The sequence below is a fragment of the Apus apus genome, chromosome 5 (assembly GCF_020740795.1).
Source record: "Apus apus isolate bApuApu2 chromosome 5, bApuApu2.pri.cur, whole genome shotgun sequence".
Lineage (NCBI taxonomy): Eukaryota > Metazoa > Chordata > Aves > Apodiformes > Apodidae > Apus > Apus apus.
This window is the reverse complement of record NC_067286.1, coordinates 9,218,087-9,236,225: the sequence shown is the minus strand read 5'-3', so window position 1 is coordinate 9,236,225 and position 18,139 is coordinate 9,218,087. Positions and strand designations below refer to the sequence as shown.

General features: G+C 37.5%; 1 protein-coding gene across 2 annotated transcripts in view; it reads left to right on the top strand.

The window, feature by feature from the left end:
• The window catches only part of FAR1 (fatty acyl-CoA reductase 1), a 40,579-nt gene extending 27,535 nt beyond the window's left edge, over window positions 1-13,044 (top strand). For both annotated transcript variants that reach the window (XM_051622200.1, XM_051622199.1), the window contains 3 exons: window positions 5,480-5,609; window positions 8,006-8,133; window positions 10,134-13,044. In XM_051622200.1, coding sequence (XP_051478160.1) covers window positions 5,480-5,609; window positions 8,006-8,133; window positions 10,134-10,296 — 421 coding nt within the window. In that variant the 3' untranslated portion in view covers window positions 10,297-13,044. The remainder of the gene's footprint in view (window positions 1-5,479; window positions 5,610-8,005; window positions 8,134-10,133) is intronic.
• Window positions 13,045-18,139: the final 5,095 nt, after the last annotated feature.

The following is an 18,139-nucleotide window of genomic DNA, read 5'->3' as shown; positions in this document are numbered from 1 at the left end:
GTTTGCTTCAGATTTGCCAAGCCATATGATCTTAACTCATTGCATATGTTATTTTTTCAAAAGTATTTGTCTTCAGACTATAAAATCTCCACTGTGGTGACAGTGTGTTAACACAAGTGAGTATTCGTTCATTGTCCTGTAGTCTAGGTCTGTCTTACAAGTAGAAGTTATGTAGCAGACTTGGCACTGGATCAGTAGAAGGAAGCCATGTAAGTGGTTTGTAGGAGAAAACTTCTAAAATGCCCTGGGTTCTTTTGTTCCAAGCCTCTACTCAGCAGTGTGACACAGCAGCAGTAGTGGCAGGAGGCTGTTCCTGTAGAGGTATCTTCCCATGTTAAAAAGATGTAAGCTCCTCAGATCAAAAGAAAGTACTGAGCATACAAATATCTAGCTTTTATATTCTTTTGCAAATTTAAGCTATTCCTAACAAAAAAATGATAGAAATTACCTGACAGATCTGAAAAACTAATCACTCACTAAAAATAGTTATACAGTAAATACCAACCTACTCTCAAATGGTTAGGGAGTAGTACTGCCAGAATCTTGTCAGTCTTTAAAAGGTGTCTGGTCTTAAGTATTTGACCAGTGGGAGTAAAACAAGGCTGTGAATAATCATGTTATTCATAACACTCTTAGCAATTTTATATTGTAATGTTGGGAATGTTGAATCTTGTTTTTGCTTTTCTTGGAGTTTTTAAATGATGCCCAAAGATGGAATTTAGAACTTCAATTAGTACTAGTACAACTGGTGACAAAAATGTGTTTTCTAGCCTGTGAAGTATTAGTGATATGAGTAATCCTAATTAGGTTAATATAACAGTGGTCAAGCGAATTTCCTATCGTGTCCAAGATTTCCAATTTGGAGAGAAGATGGGAAATTGAACTAAAACAAGCTGATGTTCAGTCACTAAGGTTACTCAAATGCAATTGAAAGAGCAGCTTTTAAATTTGACATCCAGCCCATTTACAGGAATATAGCTTTCATTATATAGCTCTCTTTTTTTTAAGCATTAAAAAAATCAAGAGTGTGCAGTAGGTGCAGTAGTACTGTCTCAAAGTACTTTGAAAGCTGCTCTGTCTGATGGGCTGGAACCAGTCATCATATAGGGATGTACTAGTGTTGCTGTGGTCATTCTCTCCAGTTGACAGAATGGCTTTAATTACCAGGTGGCACCTATCAGGAAACTTCTAAAGCCTTGGAAGCATTAATGGAAGTTCTTAAAGTCATTATAATGGTGTTCTGAGTGACAAAGAGCTAGCTTAATCTAAAATGTTACCTTTTCCACCACATTTTAGCAGAAAAACCTGAGTAGCATAATACATGTAAAATCATCAGAAGAATAGCCAAATACCATGCTAGCCTGACTCACACAGTCAATAGCCTGCCCTCTCTGTGCTGAGGCTGGGTACACTTCTGAGGTCTCTATTGTGTACTGTGTAGGAAAAACTCCAAGCAATGAAATGACTGTAGGATTAACTGCATTCTTGTGATACTGTCAGGATATTGCATTGTAACTGAGAAATTTTTAAGAAGTGAAAGAAATAGATCAGGCCTAAACCCTTTGGAACTAAAGGATTATGTTAATAATAATAATCTTAAAAAATATTCCTGTTCAGGGTTTGTTTTTTTTAAAACTCATCTGTTGAAGTCTTTATGCAATATGAAACCATTCTTATGTACCTGACTTGTAGAAGCAGTGGCTTCAGTGAGATGGGAATATTTTTGCTGGTTTCACATCTAGTTCAAGGTTCTTGAATTTAAAAATTCTCTAATATTAACAGTTCAGGGAAGGAGGGAATAATTTATATAATATTTTCTGCAAATTTTATAGAAAGAAGATGTACAATAAATATTTAGAATAAAATATTAAATCTTCATTACTTCAATCCTTGGCTGTTATAGCATTGCATAAATAGTGGTGATAATCCTTAGCATCCAAGTTTAAGGATAGTGTTACCAGTAGCTTGCCACATATACTTAGTTGCATAGCAAAGCTCATCAATTGTCTAACTTAAATATAAGGCATAGTTATCTCTTGTAACTTTGCATAATGCTTAGCACAACAGAACCATGTTACTTAAAAAGAGTTGAGTATATTTGAAGTCTTAAAGCCTTTAAACTTACACACCCAGCAGATCTTTCCAGTTACCCTGAAAGAACAGCACATGGCATGCAGGACCTCCAGATATCATTCAGGGATTTCTCCAGCAGTTCATTTTCTGTTACTACTTCTTTGAAAACTGAGAGGAAGGTGTGGTTGATGCCTGTAGGGAGGTGCAAAGGACACAGCTTTAAATTGAAATGATAGATAGGAAGTCTTAAAACTTAACATGAAGAACCTTTCACATAGTTACTGTCTTACAAATCAGAAATGAGTTGAGTAGAGTTTCATTGAACAGATTTAATGTTTTTTCCTTCTTGGAAGCACTTAAGTTTTGCACTTAAAGGAAGGACTGATCTGCTGGAAAGAAGAATTCCAGGAGTATGTCTTACACTTCAAAATTTAGAGTCAAGTGAAAATTTGAACAAAGACAAATCTGAAAGTTTGTTTCATGTATTTTAGAGGAATGTTTTTTAAAAAAATTAATTAACTATCTCAAATGCTTATGCAGAGACTTGCAGGTTAGCAGCCTGTAGGTCCACTGAAGGATCAGGCTGCATTTAGCATTAAAAGTGTTTTAATCTTGGAGACAATAGGTTGTGTGCAAGACTTCAAAATGCAGTCATAGCCTTAAGCCAGGTCACTTTCAATTGTCTGGTATAGAAGCATGCCCACCTAACTTCCAGATAATTAAATTAACTACTGCTTAAAACTTCTAATTCCTGTGATGTGCTTCTCAAAATGTTGCAATGTAGTTTGTGTTAGAAGGGCTGCCTAGTAGAGGCAGAACTCTGCTCAGTGTAGGTGGAGGTCTTGGGTGCTGCCACACTGGCTTGCTGACTGACACTAATGTTCAGTTCTTTGTGGTGATCAGCAGGTCTGGCTGTTTTGTCTTCAGTTTTATGAAGACAGTGTGATACAATGCTTGATATTATACTGACTGGTTATAATATATAGCTTTAATATGTATGGCTTGTATCCTAGGGCTCTCTGGAACAACCTGAGAGGTGTATATTTCAAGACTTCAAGTTGAGAAAGATCCATTATGTGTATCCATGGTTTTTTTGAGTTGTGTGCAGGAGGAATGTGGTGCCATTGAAGTTACAAAACCTAGTCTGCCAGAGCTATACAAGTGTCCAGTAAATTACACTCATGCTGACATCACTGAATACAAGAGCCTGTCTCCATAGTTCTTTTTCTTTTCAAAAAACAAAAAAGTGTACTTTCATGTTGATTTAGTGCAAACTTAAAAGCTGTTATCAAGAAAGCTGGTCCTCTTCTCTTACCTTTTTAATTGTTGTAGCAACTGAGAGAATGTGGAGACATTTGATTATTTTGGTTGATATATTGAGAAACTAACCCTATACAAAAAAATTCCATTGATCCAGCTGGTTCTGTGGCCAGTCACTAAATCTGGTTTGAGTTGGAGGGAGGTAAAAAATTGGCAGCTGAGGTAAAACTCTTCTTAGTCACTTGATTTTATTTTTTTAAATCATTTTAGCTCTGCTCTAAAACCAGATCCATAAGCAGACAGCAAGTTTCCCAGTAAAGGTTAGTCTTTACATTAGTTTAGATTTAGTTTAGTTTTTGTTTACAGAAAAGAGCAAAAACCCATGTCAGTGACCAGTAACAAGCTCAGAATCTGCAATTGCCTAATCAGTTATTCACTTGCACCATTTAGTATTTTGCAGGGGCACAAGTTTTCTTAAACTATAACAGCTTAAGTGTTCTAAGTAAAACTCAGCTGCTCTCCTAGCTTAGCATAAGAACATGGGCTGGGGAGGCACAGCAGGGCAAGTCAGTGAAGTTAAGTAAGACTGTCAGTGGACAGACCTCTACAAGAAGTCCAAGCACTTGACCACCAGTTCATGTTTGGAACTGTTTTTATCCAGGCTGTTTTGCTATGAGGTCTTCCTGGCTTATCTGACAATTGAGATTTTTGCTTCCAAAGTTTTGAGTTCTTTTCTGATTTTTTTTTTTTGCTTAACTATTCCACTTTTTAAATGTTCAGTATATTTAACACAGGATATATCTTGGATGCACAGTCTATATGCCTAATTATTTTTGAATCAGAGGAAATCTGGCTGAAGTCAGCTCTTACTGTTGCCATGTTGCCCAACAGGTGAAACTATGAACAGGTGTTTAAAAGCATCTAGAAAGGTTTACTAATAGAATTAGCTAGTGGTCTAAAATTTGAATAAAAGTGAATTTTACTCTATAGATAGGTTCCTGCCTGGTTTAAGGAAAAATACTCGTGCTTTCTGTGCTTTAGAGATGCTCTGCTTTTTTCACTGGTGTCTGCAATTTGTATTACTCCATTTCATGAGAAGGAAAAAAGGCAGCCTTGATATTCCCTTTGATAACTGAGATGCCAGCCATTAGTGACAGTAGAGTGATGAATAATACTTGCTTTAGAAGAGTTCCTGGAACCATGTGCTATATCCCTTTAATAAGCATGAATGTGTCAAGGCAGCTTTCAGAGAAAAAAAAAAATCAGTTGTTTTTATTGCTTTTATGAATTTCATGGAACAAAACCTACCTTCAGAAAGCCATTTCCTGTTAGTGCTGGGTTGTTCTGCTTGCTTTGCCTTCCCCTCCCCCATGCTTAAAATGACCAGTGTGTCCTGCTATAAGGATCAAATCAGAAGCAGTTCTGTGAGATGGAAGCACCTTGAGCACCCAAAGCAGGACTTCATTAGCATTAGATTATGTGGTACTAGTTAATGCTTATTAAAATTGAGTGACCATCAATAGCACTGTAACACTTGGAAAATTTCTTGTCATAAATGTGGGAACTTTGCATCAGAGAGGCTGGATGACTCATTTTTTTGGGTCCACTTCCAATAATCTGATGAAAGAAACTTGCCCAAACTGATCCTTATAACAATTTCTCTGTACTCCCAAGTGATGGTTTTGTAGAGTTGCTTCTTCTGCATAATAAGGGATGATGGAAGATATTTCTGCATATTTTGAAGTAGCATAGAATTGGTCACCTAACTGGAAGGATCTGCTGTGGTCTATCTGTGCCCTTAATTTTGCTGCCTTCTGCTGCAGAAGCAGTGTTTTTAAGGGGTGGGCCATATTTCATAGGGAAGAAATTTACTATTGGACTGGGAAGTAGGATTAGGAAAAAATAACTGTTTTATAATTTTTGATTCTATATGAAGATTGGACAGCCAAAGTCCACTTTAATAATATGCAGAAATATCCTGTTGATCTAATAAAAGTTGGTTTGTGTACAGAGCAGGATGGGATATGTTAACCCAAGAATGTGGGGCTGGAGGGAAAAAAATGTACAGTCTTACTATCGTGGTTTTTTTCTTGTTTGAAATAACCTTTACCACTGTAACCTGTACATTCCTTGCCTTGGACTGCAGGATGATGAAAACAATAACACGCCTTCATAGGGCCATGATGTTGTTGGAATACTTTACAAGCAAATCTTGGATCTGGAATACTGAAAATATGACTATGCTAATGAACCAGCTAAACCCTCAAGACAGAAAGGCAAGTATCTGTGTGATGTGTGTGTGAGGACTGAAAGTGAAATACAAGATCATGGATTGTGAGCTTGAATAAGGACATGAAGTGGTAAAGCTGCTCACTGTTGTGTCGAGCTAACCCGGCGCTGGAGATTGTTGTCCCCTCCCTTCAGTTGTGGCAGGGCTGTGTTAAGAGCTAGACCAGGGGTTTGATCAGAGATGAGGAAGGGCAGGAGGCCTGGTATGAGGTGGCCTGATCAGGCCATGTGTTGCCCATCTATCAACCAAGTGGCCAAGCTGTTAACCTTTTTACCTGCCTCATGAGTAAAATAAGGCTTTACTTTCTGATCACTTAATCTGAGGAACAGGAGGTAAACTTTGAAGGAATTTCTTGCTTGTTTTTAAATTAGTAAAAAAAGGTATATACACTTTTCATGCTTGGGCCAGAGATTCTGTGTATTCAAAGAAATACAAGTGTAAATTCTCTTCTTTCTGAAGCACACCCTTGCTGTGTGACTGAAACTGACCCATGCAGGGGAGAAAGGGGGGAAAAAAGCAGGATGACAGAAAAGTCCTGAAGGTTGTTGAACAAGAAAAAAACTGATATTGAGTGCAGGGCTTGAGTAAGAGTGAATGAAAACTCAAAGGAGAAGTCTTATTTTCCCACTGTATGTGGTTGTTGACCATCTGAGTCTCAATTTTTGTGCTATGTGTACCAACCTCAGACCAACAGAAATGCCTGGATGTGGCTGGCTGGTTCACCCTGGTGTCTAGTGTTGACCAAGCCTACCTTCCTTTTCTACATGTATGCCTGTGCTGCCAAATTCCCACCTACCTGCCCCTCATATGGCTGGGAAAAGTTATAAAAATCTTGCTGGATTCATTCTAAGTTACTGAAAATATATTTGTACAGTAGTGAAGCTGTAATGGAATAGAGTTGTTTCCTTCCCTCAGTGTGTCTTACAGCTAGATACATGTACACGTTAAAGACTTACTGCAGCTGAGATCAACTTCTGCTTCTGCTCCCCCAACATATAACTGAGTTTAAACTTCCTTTCTGCTATCACTTTGTTGGTTAATATTCAGCAGGAATAAAATAATCAGTTACAGTTCTAAAAGCTCAAATTCTCTTACGCATTTGGAATAGCTCTGTCATCTTTAGGAAGTCTTCCCTGTTTGAGTGTTTTCCAGAATGTAGTTCTGTAGTGAAGTTGAAGAAAAGATGCCCAACTTCTAAATAAACTGTCTAAAAGCAGGAAATAAAATAGCTTGATGTTTCTTGTGTGGAGAGGACTTCCATCTGCCATCCTCTCGCCTCCTCCCAGCAATTTTTTTGTTCAGGTTTAGTTTGAAAAACAAAACAAAAATTTGGACTGTTAGTATTTTCAGTTAGCTAAATTTTCAATGAAATGTGCATACAGCAATAAAGAACTAGTTGAAATAATGGTTGAAGCTTTACTTTTGCGTTCTTGCTATGTTATATTATGGAAGATAAATTTTAACTGAGAGATTCTGATAACCTCCCAGAACCAGAAGGCCGTTAAGCATGCACGTCTTATTTCATGACCAGAACTGCGCTGACCTCTGGCTTAGGAACAGTGCTAAATTACAAAGACTCACTGTGAGGGATTGTCTTCAGAACTGTAATGAGTTTCATTTTTGCTGTACTTTTTATAGCACACCTGCTGTGCTGTTAAGCAGGCTATTTGGAATCATGAACTTGAATTTAGAGTATGTATGACAACTTCTAAAGCTGACTAGTTTCAGTGCACAAAACTGTTTACATGTCTTTTGTTCCTGTAACGATCTTGCTTATTCTTTTTACCTGAAATAAAACTGGCAGAGTTAAAAAGCTGCTAGGAAAATCTTCCTATTTATTTGGACTTAAACAGGTGTTACTGTAGACTCTTGAAATGAGGAGATCATGTTATTCGCTCATGTATTGAATTGTGAATTTAACCAAGTAACTTTCCTCTCCTGAGGAAGATTCTTATGTGGTTCTTTTAAAAAGACAGCTAAAAGAACTCTGTATTTATCAAATGGTGAACTTGGCACAGAGCAGTGTTTATAGCATATTAGAATTTTTTTGTTGCTTAAAAGGAGGAACAATGTTATAGGGGATAGGTTTTTTTAGAGTGGAATTCCTTACAGACAGATTAAATGGGAAAGCATTGCACTTGGAAGTAAAGGGAGGAACACTACTGCTGAGGAGAAAAAAAAAAAGGCATTAAATGGTTGGAGTTTGGAAGAGGTGGTATAAACAGCTGCTGGTTGAGTCAGAACTGGATCTAAATCTGGATTGTTCTTATTAAGGACATGATAACTTTTTTGCATCAAATTGGTCTGGTATAGAGACATTTCATTTATTTGTAGCAGCTGAATTTTTAGGCAACTAACAGTGAAAGCTTTTATTTGATGCAGGTGTTTAATTTTGATGTTCGACAACTACACTGGGCAGAATACATGGAAAATTACTGCATGGGAACGAAGAAGTACGTGCTGAATGAAGAAATGTCTGGCATCCCAGCAGCTAGAAAACACTTGAATAAGTAAGTATACCTTTTTATTTCCCTCTGTTTTCTTTATCTTCCTGCCCCTATCAAGTTTTGATTTTCCATGTTACGAATTAATTGTTCTTTATAGCTCCTGTTCAGGTCCTTCAGAATTCTGTTGCAGTCCAGTGGTCTGAAGCATTTTCTAACAAAGTCAGATGTCATTGTGTTCCATTTGCTGCTCCTGAGTTGCTCTCAGTATTTATAGTTACAACAGTAGTCTGTGATTATGGTTGGAGCTCTGATCACTAGTGTATACTGTAATCCAGATTTCTGCTTTTACCCAGATATCTTTGGGAGGCAAAAAGGTACTCTAGTACCACAAGGTCAGAACAGCTTGTTCAGGTGAGGAGGTTTAATAGAACAATAGTTGTTTGTTCTGGGAATGCAATCTTCTGAAGTAGGGGAGTAAACAGGCATGGACTCTCCCCCTCAGAGCAGAAAACTTTGATGTTGGTGCTCTTAAGATGACATCTCTCAGCCTTTTATCTGTGGCTTAACTCCTCCAATGTGAATGCATTGTTACCTTCTAGAATTGCCCTCATTTTGTTCTTGGCTGATTCCTAATGGCAGTTGTAGACTTTTTTGGTTTGTCCTTTTAAAGAGTGAAATAAGTGATTAATCTTATTCTGCAATACTATTTCACATCTGCTGTCCTGATATCACAAAGATGAGTGGTCTGGGTCGTTCCTTGTAATTCTTCTAAGGATAAGGATGTGCAGTTGTGAAGTGGATTGGCATTAAGAGTTACAATCTCGAACATACTTTTGAAAGATGGTAATATTTGATACTGGTGGGGAGAGCTGAAGAGGTGTCCCCCCTTTTGTTGTTATGTTTGTTTGGGTTTTTTTTAATTTAGATGCTGTTGAAAAATACATAAGTTACCATAGAGTAGCCATTCCTTGTAGAAAGGGTCATACCAAAAATGACTTGAGAAAGTCTTGTATTGGAAGAGCATCTGGTTGCCCCCAGCTCTCAGTTTATAAGTGGCTTATTTTGCAAAACATTTATATTTACTCTGAGGAATTAATTTGGTCTCTTCTGTTACCATCTATCTCTTAACTCCCAACTAACCTGAATTTGAAGAGTCCACTTTTTCTAATATTAACTAGGTGTGACAGCCTGGCTTCTAGAAACTACTGAGTAAAATTTTCCTCAAGTAGAAAAGTGGACTTCACTTTTGTAATATAAAAATTTAGACTTTTTTTTTTTTCTACAAATAAGGTATGTAGAGGAAGGTCTGGCTGCAGTAACACCCAGTGTACCTGTAAAACAAGTTAAGGGCAGTAAGTTATTTCTTTAAAAAGAACTGCCTTTAGACTACAAGCTGTCCTGATCTACTGAACCAGAGAGATTGCTCTGTTTCTAAGAAATATGAGCAAATTCTGGTTGCTGTTTGCCTTGAAGCTTCCATCCTTACATGTGAGAAGATTTCTAAAAGTCACAATTGCCCTAAAAGGACACTTAGTTTCTCATAATCTTTAAATATAGTTATCTGGGAAGGAACGAGTTTAAAATTGCAGTGAAGACTCTGGGCTCTGTGGCTGGAAAATCCTGTGATGTGCTGAGTTGTTTTATTTTCTCAGCAGCAGTTGTAGTTACTTCTCCATACATATGCAATGTTAAATATGTGGAGGGGAGGTGGAGTTCAGTGTGTTAAATAATTCCTTGTTTTGGGGGTGGGTGGCAGCCCTCTATAGGTAAGCTACCTTGTGTTTGACCTTGGCTTTAAGAGGTTTTCATCAAGCAGCTATAAAGCAGAAGTATGTGAGATGGCTTCATGTTTTCCACTTTTCAACAGTGAACTATGGAAAAAAAGCCTTCTCTGTTTGGTCTTTCACTTGCCAGCTTCTGTTATTCACTTAATATCACTCACAGTGTATCTGGAGGTGAACAGATAAATTAAATTCTATATTAGAAGCTAATTTCAGAGTGTTCTTTTTTCCTGTAAGTCTTGGTATCTTGGCTTCTAATTATTTCCTTTGTTTTTTTCTTAGGTTAAGGAATATACGCTATGGCTTCAACACAGTTCTTGTGATCCTGATCTGGCGCATCTTTATTGCAAGGTCACAAATGGCAAGAAATATCTGGTACTTTGTGGTTAGTCTGTGTTACAAGTTCCTCTCCTACTTCAGAGCCTCCAGTACGATGAGATACTGAAGAAGAGAATTTGGCATTAGGACATCTATGCATCTGGTGGTCTAACTGCACAAAGCCTGTAACATGTAGTCATCTCACATTTTGTAAAAGAATAATTTCATCTTAAATTGGAGTGAAAATTTATGATATACTATATGTAATATTAGTTGTGCATCTTCCTGGAAACAGAGAAAATAAAATGGTCAAGTGCCAGGTTGAATTGGCATTAGAAAAAGCATTTAAATAACTCACCTGGGGAAAACATTTTAGACCACTGACCAACATAACTGTGCAATTTGGACCGTGTTTGATTGAAATCTGCCTTAACATGATTTTTTTCTTAAGTTTTACTCCACATTGAGCAAGATTAAAAAACTTATTTAGTAGTTGTTAGTTACTGTACACCTATTTATTTGAAATTCTTCTAAATTACAAAGGGTTTTGCAAGTTGCAAAAGTGTATAAATGATGGTGGATCTCTGAAAAGAATTACTTGAGGACTTTTGAAACTTGTCTTTTTGCCACTCTTCCCTTCTCAAAGTAGGGATGCAACAATGGTGCCTACTTTGCTTTAAAAGGATAAAAAAACCAAACCCACAACCTTCCTTCATTCCTTACTTACTGAAAGACCTTCTCTCCAATCTGGTCTTCAGAATGTACTTGGTGATTCAGTTCTGTGCTCGAAATTGGCCACATGCAACTTGCATTTATGTCAGCATGAACAGTTTGCTTCTCTGAAAGCATAATTGATCCTCTCCTTGAGTAGATAAAAGGAAATGTAAACCTGAGGAGGCAAAAATAAAGTCACTGAGCAACCTCTTTTAATTATATCTATTGAATGCGGAGCCAGCATTTGATTGTCACACTTCTGACTTCAAAAAGTAAAAGTATTTGAGAGGAGTTTATTATACTTAGTTGCTGTTTATATTACTGGTAATAGTAGTTGGACAAACTATAGGCTTTCATAAAGAGATATACCTGGATTTAAATTCTAAGCCATGTTAGCAAATACTTCATGACTTAATATTTTCTTTAATCCCTGAGCTATGGAATTTGATGCATGGACGACACCAATGCATAAGCACACTTTCTCAGCCCTGCACCAATTAAAACCTCTCATCTCACTGGGCAAGCAGAGCAAGATGCACCTTGCTTCAGATCAAAAATATTTTAACAATTCTTCCATCTATCTTTTAACTTAAATTATTAGGTGTAAATATGAAGAAATATGGGGTTTTTTTCTGCTTGTTACTTTGTTTTGATAGGGAAAACACTTGTAAAACAAGCAAGTTGTAAGAAAAGATTGAATGCTTGTTTAAGGCAATACAGGAAGATTGCTTTAAAGTTTGGTTGCACAGAGTTCTGTCTAAGAACACTGTAATGTACCTCTAACTGATGCACTGACCAGCACCGTTGCCCAGTGTTTTATCATTAAAACAAGAAGCTGCTTGGAAAGGCACATTATGACTTAATTACACAAGAGGTACATTATACCTGCCCTTGGTAGTTTTTTGTCCTATTTGAATTAAGTATGTAAAGAACTTATTTTGCTATTCTTGTGATAACTCTTACTTTAAAGAGAACACCTTTCGTGCAGGTGTATTTCTCATTTTGAAAAGATAATGGCTTCCTTGCTGAAGCTAAATATTCTGTAGTATTAGTTAAGCTGTAATTCCTTTTTAAAATTACTTGTGTATATATAGAGCTAGTGATGAAAAGCCTAAATGGTCTAGGACCGCACCTTGTGTGAGAGACCTCTGACTGTGGCTGAAAATGAATTATGGCTTCTGTGATTGAAGATGTTACACTTTAACAAATACATTAGATATATTACATTTTAGTTGCCTCCCCAAATATCTTGTTAGACCTGAAAGTATGCTTAAGCATTCTTGCATTGTAGAGTTTTTTCAGAGGTGCCTACTATCCAATGACATCCCTTGTCCCACGTTGGCTTGTGGCTGAAGTTTGCTGAAGATTAATACATCATATTCTGAAAATTATTCTGTGAACCAATTCACATATGCATTTTGGTTGTTCATAACTGTTAATACATGACACTTTTAATATTGATTTGTTAATACTGAGAACTATGAAGCCAATGAACTGATTCTGGTCTAAAACACTGTTTAGAAATCTATTATCTTGAATAAGTAACAAAGAAGATTACTTTAAACATAAGGTTATTTAACCTCTACTCTTCAAACATTTGCCAATTTAGAAACCTAAATTTTTCCCCTCTTCAGAGACTGTGGTTCTGTACACTCACTATTGGTATGTTACCCAAATTCATCAGTCATCCTATTTAACTGACAATAGAGTCAGTGTCACATTTATTGCATTAGTTTTGTCACTTCCTGTGGTCAGTCTGTAAAATTCTCTCTGAAACTACTGGGATTTTTTTTCCATATCAGAACACCATTTTCTTGCCGTTCTTCATACCATTGTTTGCACAAAACAGATGTTGATCAAAAATATACCAGAACTATATTTTGATACAGTAAGCTAGACTTACTGCACTGACTAGCAAGTTACAGGAGGTATTCCAGTTGGTTAAATAGGAAGAGGAGGAGTCTGAAACAACATGATCACTTCACAGTTCCTGATATTTAAATTTGGGACCAGGAAAAAATTACATTTTCCTGTAATGTTTTTCTCTGCTGTAGGAACAGATGTTTGAAAACAAATGCTAAATCTGTGAGCTTTTATAAGACATAAAAAGAAATATTGGGTGCCTTTGTTTGTAAACCAAAAATAAACAAATCCCTTGAAACATTGTTACAGTGCTTATTGTATTTTTGCATGTTTTTAGTCTAATTTGTGGGAAATTATAGTGTCAATGCTATTAATATACAAGAACATGCTCTTTCTTTTGTGAGAAACTTAGTTATTGACTTGATTGTCAAATATTGCATTTTAAAAAACAACACATGAATGTAAACCTTTATGGGGTAATATCAAAACACATGGTGAGAGATGCTTGGTCATGGTGAGGCTGCACCTCAAATACTGTGTTCTGTTTTGGGCCCCTCATTACAAGAAAAACACTGAGCTGCTGATGCTTGTCCAAGTGAAAAGCTGTTGAAGGGTCTGGAACACAAGACTTGGGAGGAGCAGCAGAGGGAACTGAGGTTGGTTGTTCTGGAGAAAAGGAGGTTGAGGAGAGACTTTATAACTGCCTGAAAGGAGGCTGTAGTGTGGTGGGGGTTGGTCTCCCTTATAAAAAGTGGTAGAACAAGATTAAACAGTGGCAAGTTGTGGCAAGTTGTGTCAAGGGAGGTACAGATTGCATATTAGAACAAATACATTTACTGAAAGGGTTGTCAGGCACTGGAACAGGCTGCCCAGGGAAGTAGTTGAGTCACCATCCCTGGAGGTATTAAAGACAAAGGTGAGGTTCAGTGATGGACTGGGCAGTGCTAGCAGTGCTAGGTTAACAGTTGAACTTGATGATCTTAAAGGTCTTTTACAAGCAAACTGATTCTGTGGTGGCTTTCTTGTGTATCAGCTAGTTCTCATTGTCCTTGCCTGTTCATTTGTAGTATATTTAACTTGGATGGGTCCTTTTTCATATGCTTTAAGGGGTACTGTGGTTCTGCAGTAGCTGTTGGATTAACATGTCAAGGAATTGCAAGCAACTACAGCTATTTGTAGCATCTACATTTTGTGGTGAGGGAGGAAAAGTTAGCATTAAGTTAGTGTGTCACCAAAATGGCTTGTCTTTTTGTTTTTCAACCTTGATTTCTTGGAATCTTCACATTTCATGGATTTCTCCTCTTGTCAGCATCACAGTTTTAGCACTCATCCATGATCTGTAAGCTGTGGTTTGGAGTCTACCAGCTTTAAAGCAAAACCTTTCCTTTACTTGACTTTTAAGACTTAAACTACCAAATATAGACTTTTCTTACTATTTTTACATATTTCACAACTGCTGCACAGACTTCAAAACAGAAATGACAAGAAGTCACCAAAGACTGGCCACCCTGGAGAAATGGAAGTTAATTGCTTAAAAGTGTGTTCTTGCTGTTTGTCAATCTTTCAGTGTTGAATCATGTGCTATTTATTTAGTCTAGTCTGGTGACATTCAGAGTGTGTGTAGGTAAATCTTTAGAAACTGTAAGATAGTTCCAGTGGAGCTGATATGAATTGTCTGTTCTTATTTTTAATACATGCTCTACCATCATAAATGTAGAAGCAGAGGTCTCACCTCTTTGAATTCTATGTTTTTCCTGCTCTGTTCCAGTGTGTTCTTCAGAGCTGCTTCTGACATCTCTTTCCTCCTCTCTGTCTGCAGGTGACTGCAAATTAAAGGTTACCTAACCAAACTGCAAACTACATTTAACCCTGCTTCCCCTTTCAAGATACTTACAAATGCTGTGCTCCTTGAGGTTATCTTAGTATTTCTTTTCAGCATAGGATTGACATTCACTGGCTCTCTCTGCTCTGCAACAAATATGACTCAGTGATAGATAGTCATTATGCAACTGTCTTTTCTGGAATATGGAACAATTACAGCTTTGAGCAGCTTTTATTCATATTACAAGAAGCAGGAGAAACCATGATGAATTAGTAGAAGTTCCAACACAATGCACTGAATAAAAGGAATGCTTAGAGCCACGGACTCCAGGTAGGGTGAACAGGGATTTTTTTTTTACTCTTGATTCAGTTACATCCTTTAACTGCAAGCGTAGTGATTATTACCAGCAGCCTTTAATTTCATTCTAATTGAACTGTTACACCTTTCAGGATGGCAGTTCTGTAGCCACTATCCCTTCTGAAAAATTCATATCCTGACATGTACAAGCAAGGCCTCTTGCTTCTTTATGAGCATATGTAAAAACAGAAGTATGAACTTACTTTAAGATTCTTTGAAATGAAAAAAATGAAAACCACCACTTGGTGAAAATGTTCTTTGCTGTAGAATAAACATTAAATCATAAATTGCCCTGACCTCATACAGTAGGGGTTTCTACTACATTGTCTGTTTATACCCTATCTCTGCTGCAGAAACTGATTCAGTCCACCACCAGGAGTGTCAGAAAGTAGTTGTGGTATTCCTGTTTTAATCAACAAACATCTGATTTACCATGTAAGTGAAAATTATTCAGTACTCGGCCACTATTGACTTTACATATTGTGACAGCCTTAACTAGATTCATGACAGCATCACATAGTTGAGTATTTTTATCTTTATGAAATTCAGTATCTCACCATGTTCTTCATCCTCGATGAAAATATCCCAGAGCTAGATGTCTAGGGACACAAATAGTTACACTTACTGTTTTAGTTTTTAGGCACCAAACCTGGATGGAATTCAAGAATCTAAACTTAGGAGGCTTGATTCTCTCTTATACAGTTTTCTCATTCTGATTCAGAATCATAAGACAAATGCTTAAAATAAGCGGGGACTTCTCAAAGCAGTCACATTATGGAGTGGAGAGAGAAAGACCTGTGGAAATGAAAGAAAATAGTTAAATTATGAGATCAGGCTGAACATTGTTAATATTTTTTCTTAGATTAGTATATATGTGGAACTGAGGCTGTATTGACATTTTCCTGTGTCATATGGCTCATGATCTGCATCGTGTATGAAGCTTGTGATTCAGATTCAGTTGAGAGAGGGACAGCAGCTAAAGGGATGTTTGAAATACTGCTGACTGTATGAAAGTGCAGAGAGTCTCCGGAAGAGGAGGTTTTTCTTTGCAATTTACAGGCCAGAAATCTTGTGGGTCAAGTTATTTATATGGGCTAAAGCACAGCAGTGTGTCCCATAAATACACATGCTAATCACTGCCATGATTAGACTCCTACAAACAGACTCCAAGTCTGTTCAAAGAGGCTTTAAAAATGTATTTCAAGGAGGTAGTTAATTTTGAACAAATTGCATGGGTTAGAGCATGAGGACTTGAGAGCTACTGCGAGTCCTTAGCAGAAGGAAGGGAAATTTCCTGATCCACTTCCTGTGCTGTACAATTTTTTACTTCATGGTCCTTCAAGGACTTCTTATTTGCTATGCTTAATTTTTAAGTTGTACTTCAGTTAATAGTTAAGTATAATTCTTTGATTATGTGAAGTTACTTTTACTTTGAGAGAGACTAGTTGTGTTTTGTTTGCCTGTATCTTTCAGGTCCATCTTACCTTTCCTGTTTCATGAAGGCTCTCCCAGGTTAGGTCAGAGACCTGCTACCTGTAGCATAAAGCACACAGCACATACTTCCAGAATCTTGTGCTTAGTAACTAGGGTAAGGATTCAAATCTTCAGGCCAGAGCAGCACAATTCTGAAGCTGTTGAGCTTTCACTGACTCCCTGTGAGTTAACAGCATGTGCTATTCTAACTGTACATACAACCTTCTCCAACTCTGCAGGTGAAAGAACTCTCTTCCAAACACAGCAGTGGAGAAGCCCTAATTCTTCCCTCAGCATTCTGCTTGGGTGCTGGCAGAGCACTTCTCTGTAATTGGCTACTTAACATCATCTAATAGAGGACTCATAATAATCACCTCTTTTCCCCTCTGTCATGTTGCAGGAGTGACAATCCAAAAGGCTGCTTCCATGTTTGAGTCTTGGGTTAAATCTCCCCCTGCTGAAAGGGCTTTTTTAAAAGGAAGACCTGGTTTTAACTATGCTTCACTAAGATCTGGTATGTTTGGAGTATTTTATGGCAGGTTAGTTTGCACTGAGCAAACTCTTGAGAACTGCTCCTTCGTTTCTCCCCCCCCCCCCCAGATGCCACCATTGGTTCCTCAGCTCTTGCTACCCACCCAGCTGACTGTAGTTGTAGTGCTAGGCCTCTTGAGATGAAAAGATTGTCTGCTTTTGGTTGTAAACAGTTTATTAATGCCAGGCACAGCAGCAGTCTTCAAAAAAGTGGTCATTTCCCCCATACCTAAGTTATCATTCATGGAAACAAACAAAAGGCTTCTAATTCTCCTGTGATGAGAAGTATCAGCCTGAATGATGCACTTCTAAAGCTACTAAGTGAGGAGAGCATGAGTGTGTTTTGAAGCCACAACCAGTCTTTCCTTGTCAGTGACACCTGTGGTTTTCCTTTGTTAAATATTTGATTTGGAAAGAAAAACATGTAACTTCCACTCTTTGTGATTCTAATTTAAAACCAAGTTTATCCATTTTTAGTAGGAATGTGCTGCACTTAGCCTGGTAAATTGCCTTCTGTATAAATTGGCTGCTTCTGTGCTGATTTCTGCATTTTGTATGGTTTCTGCATTTCAGAGCCAATGGGTGCTTAGCATCCCTCTGTAAGTTCAAAGAGCATGAAATGTGACTTGAAATTTTACAGAACATGAGGTGGCTGAACATATTATAGGGACTTAAACTGCAACAGTGTTCCGTGAAGGCTTTCCTTGTAGCAGTTCTCTCTGGTTAGAGAGAGGGGAACAGTTCTGGTTTTTTAAAGGCTAAGTGATGTCACTGTTAAATCAGTCTCCTGTTACTGTAGGGAATGAAGAAAGTGCTGATAGGAGTTAAACCAGTGGTAGGAAACACTGGCTGTGTTTGAATTAATGAGCTAAAATATTTTTAATCAGACTTGGAAAAACTCAGAGCCACAGAATATAGAATCAGCTGGTGCTTTTCTCTTTAAAGGGTGTGCTAATACCCATCAAATGACCTTGCTTCTAATTAGAACTTTACTGTAACTTTTGTAAGCCAAAAATGCTAAGACCAGAAAGCAAGTGCAAAAAAAATTCACCAATTCTTGGCACTTCTCTCTTTCTTTGTTTTAGAAGTAAATGCAGTCTTGTCACTTGAGTTATTTGGTTGGAAACTTGGAGTTTATGCTTCTTGTTTGTCTTTTGTTGAAATGTCAGGAGTTACTACCCTGGGTGCCAGCAGTGATCAGGGTAGCTGG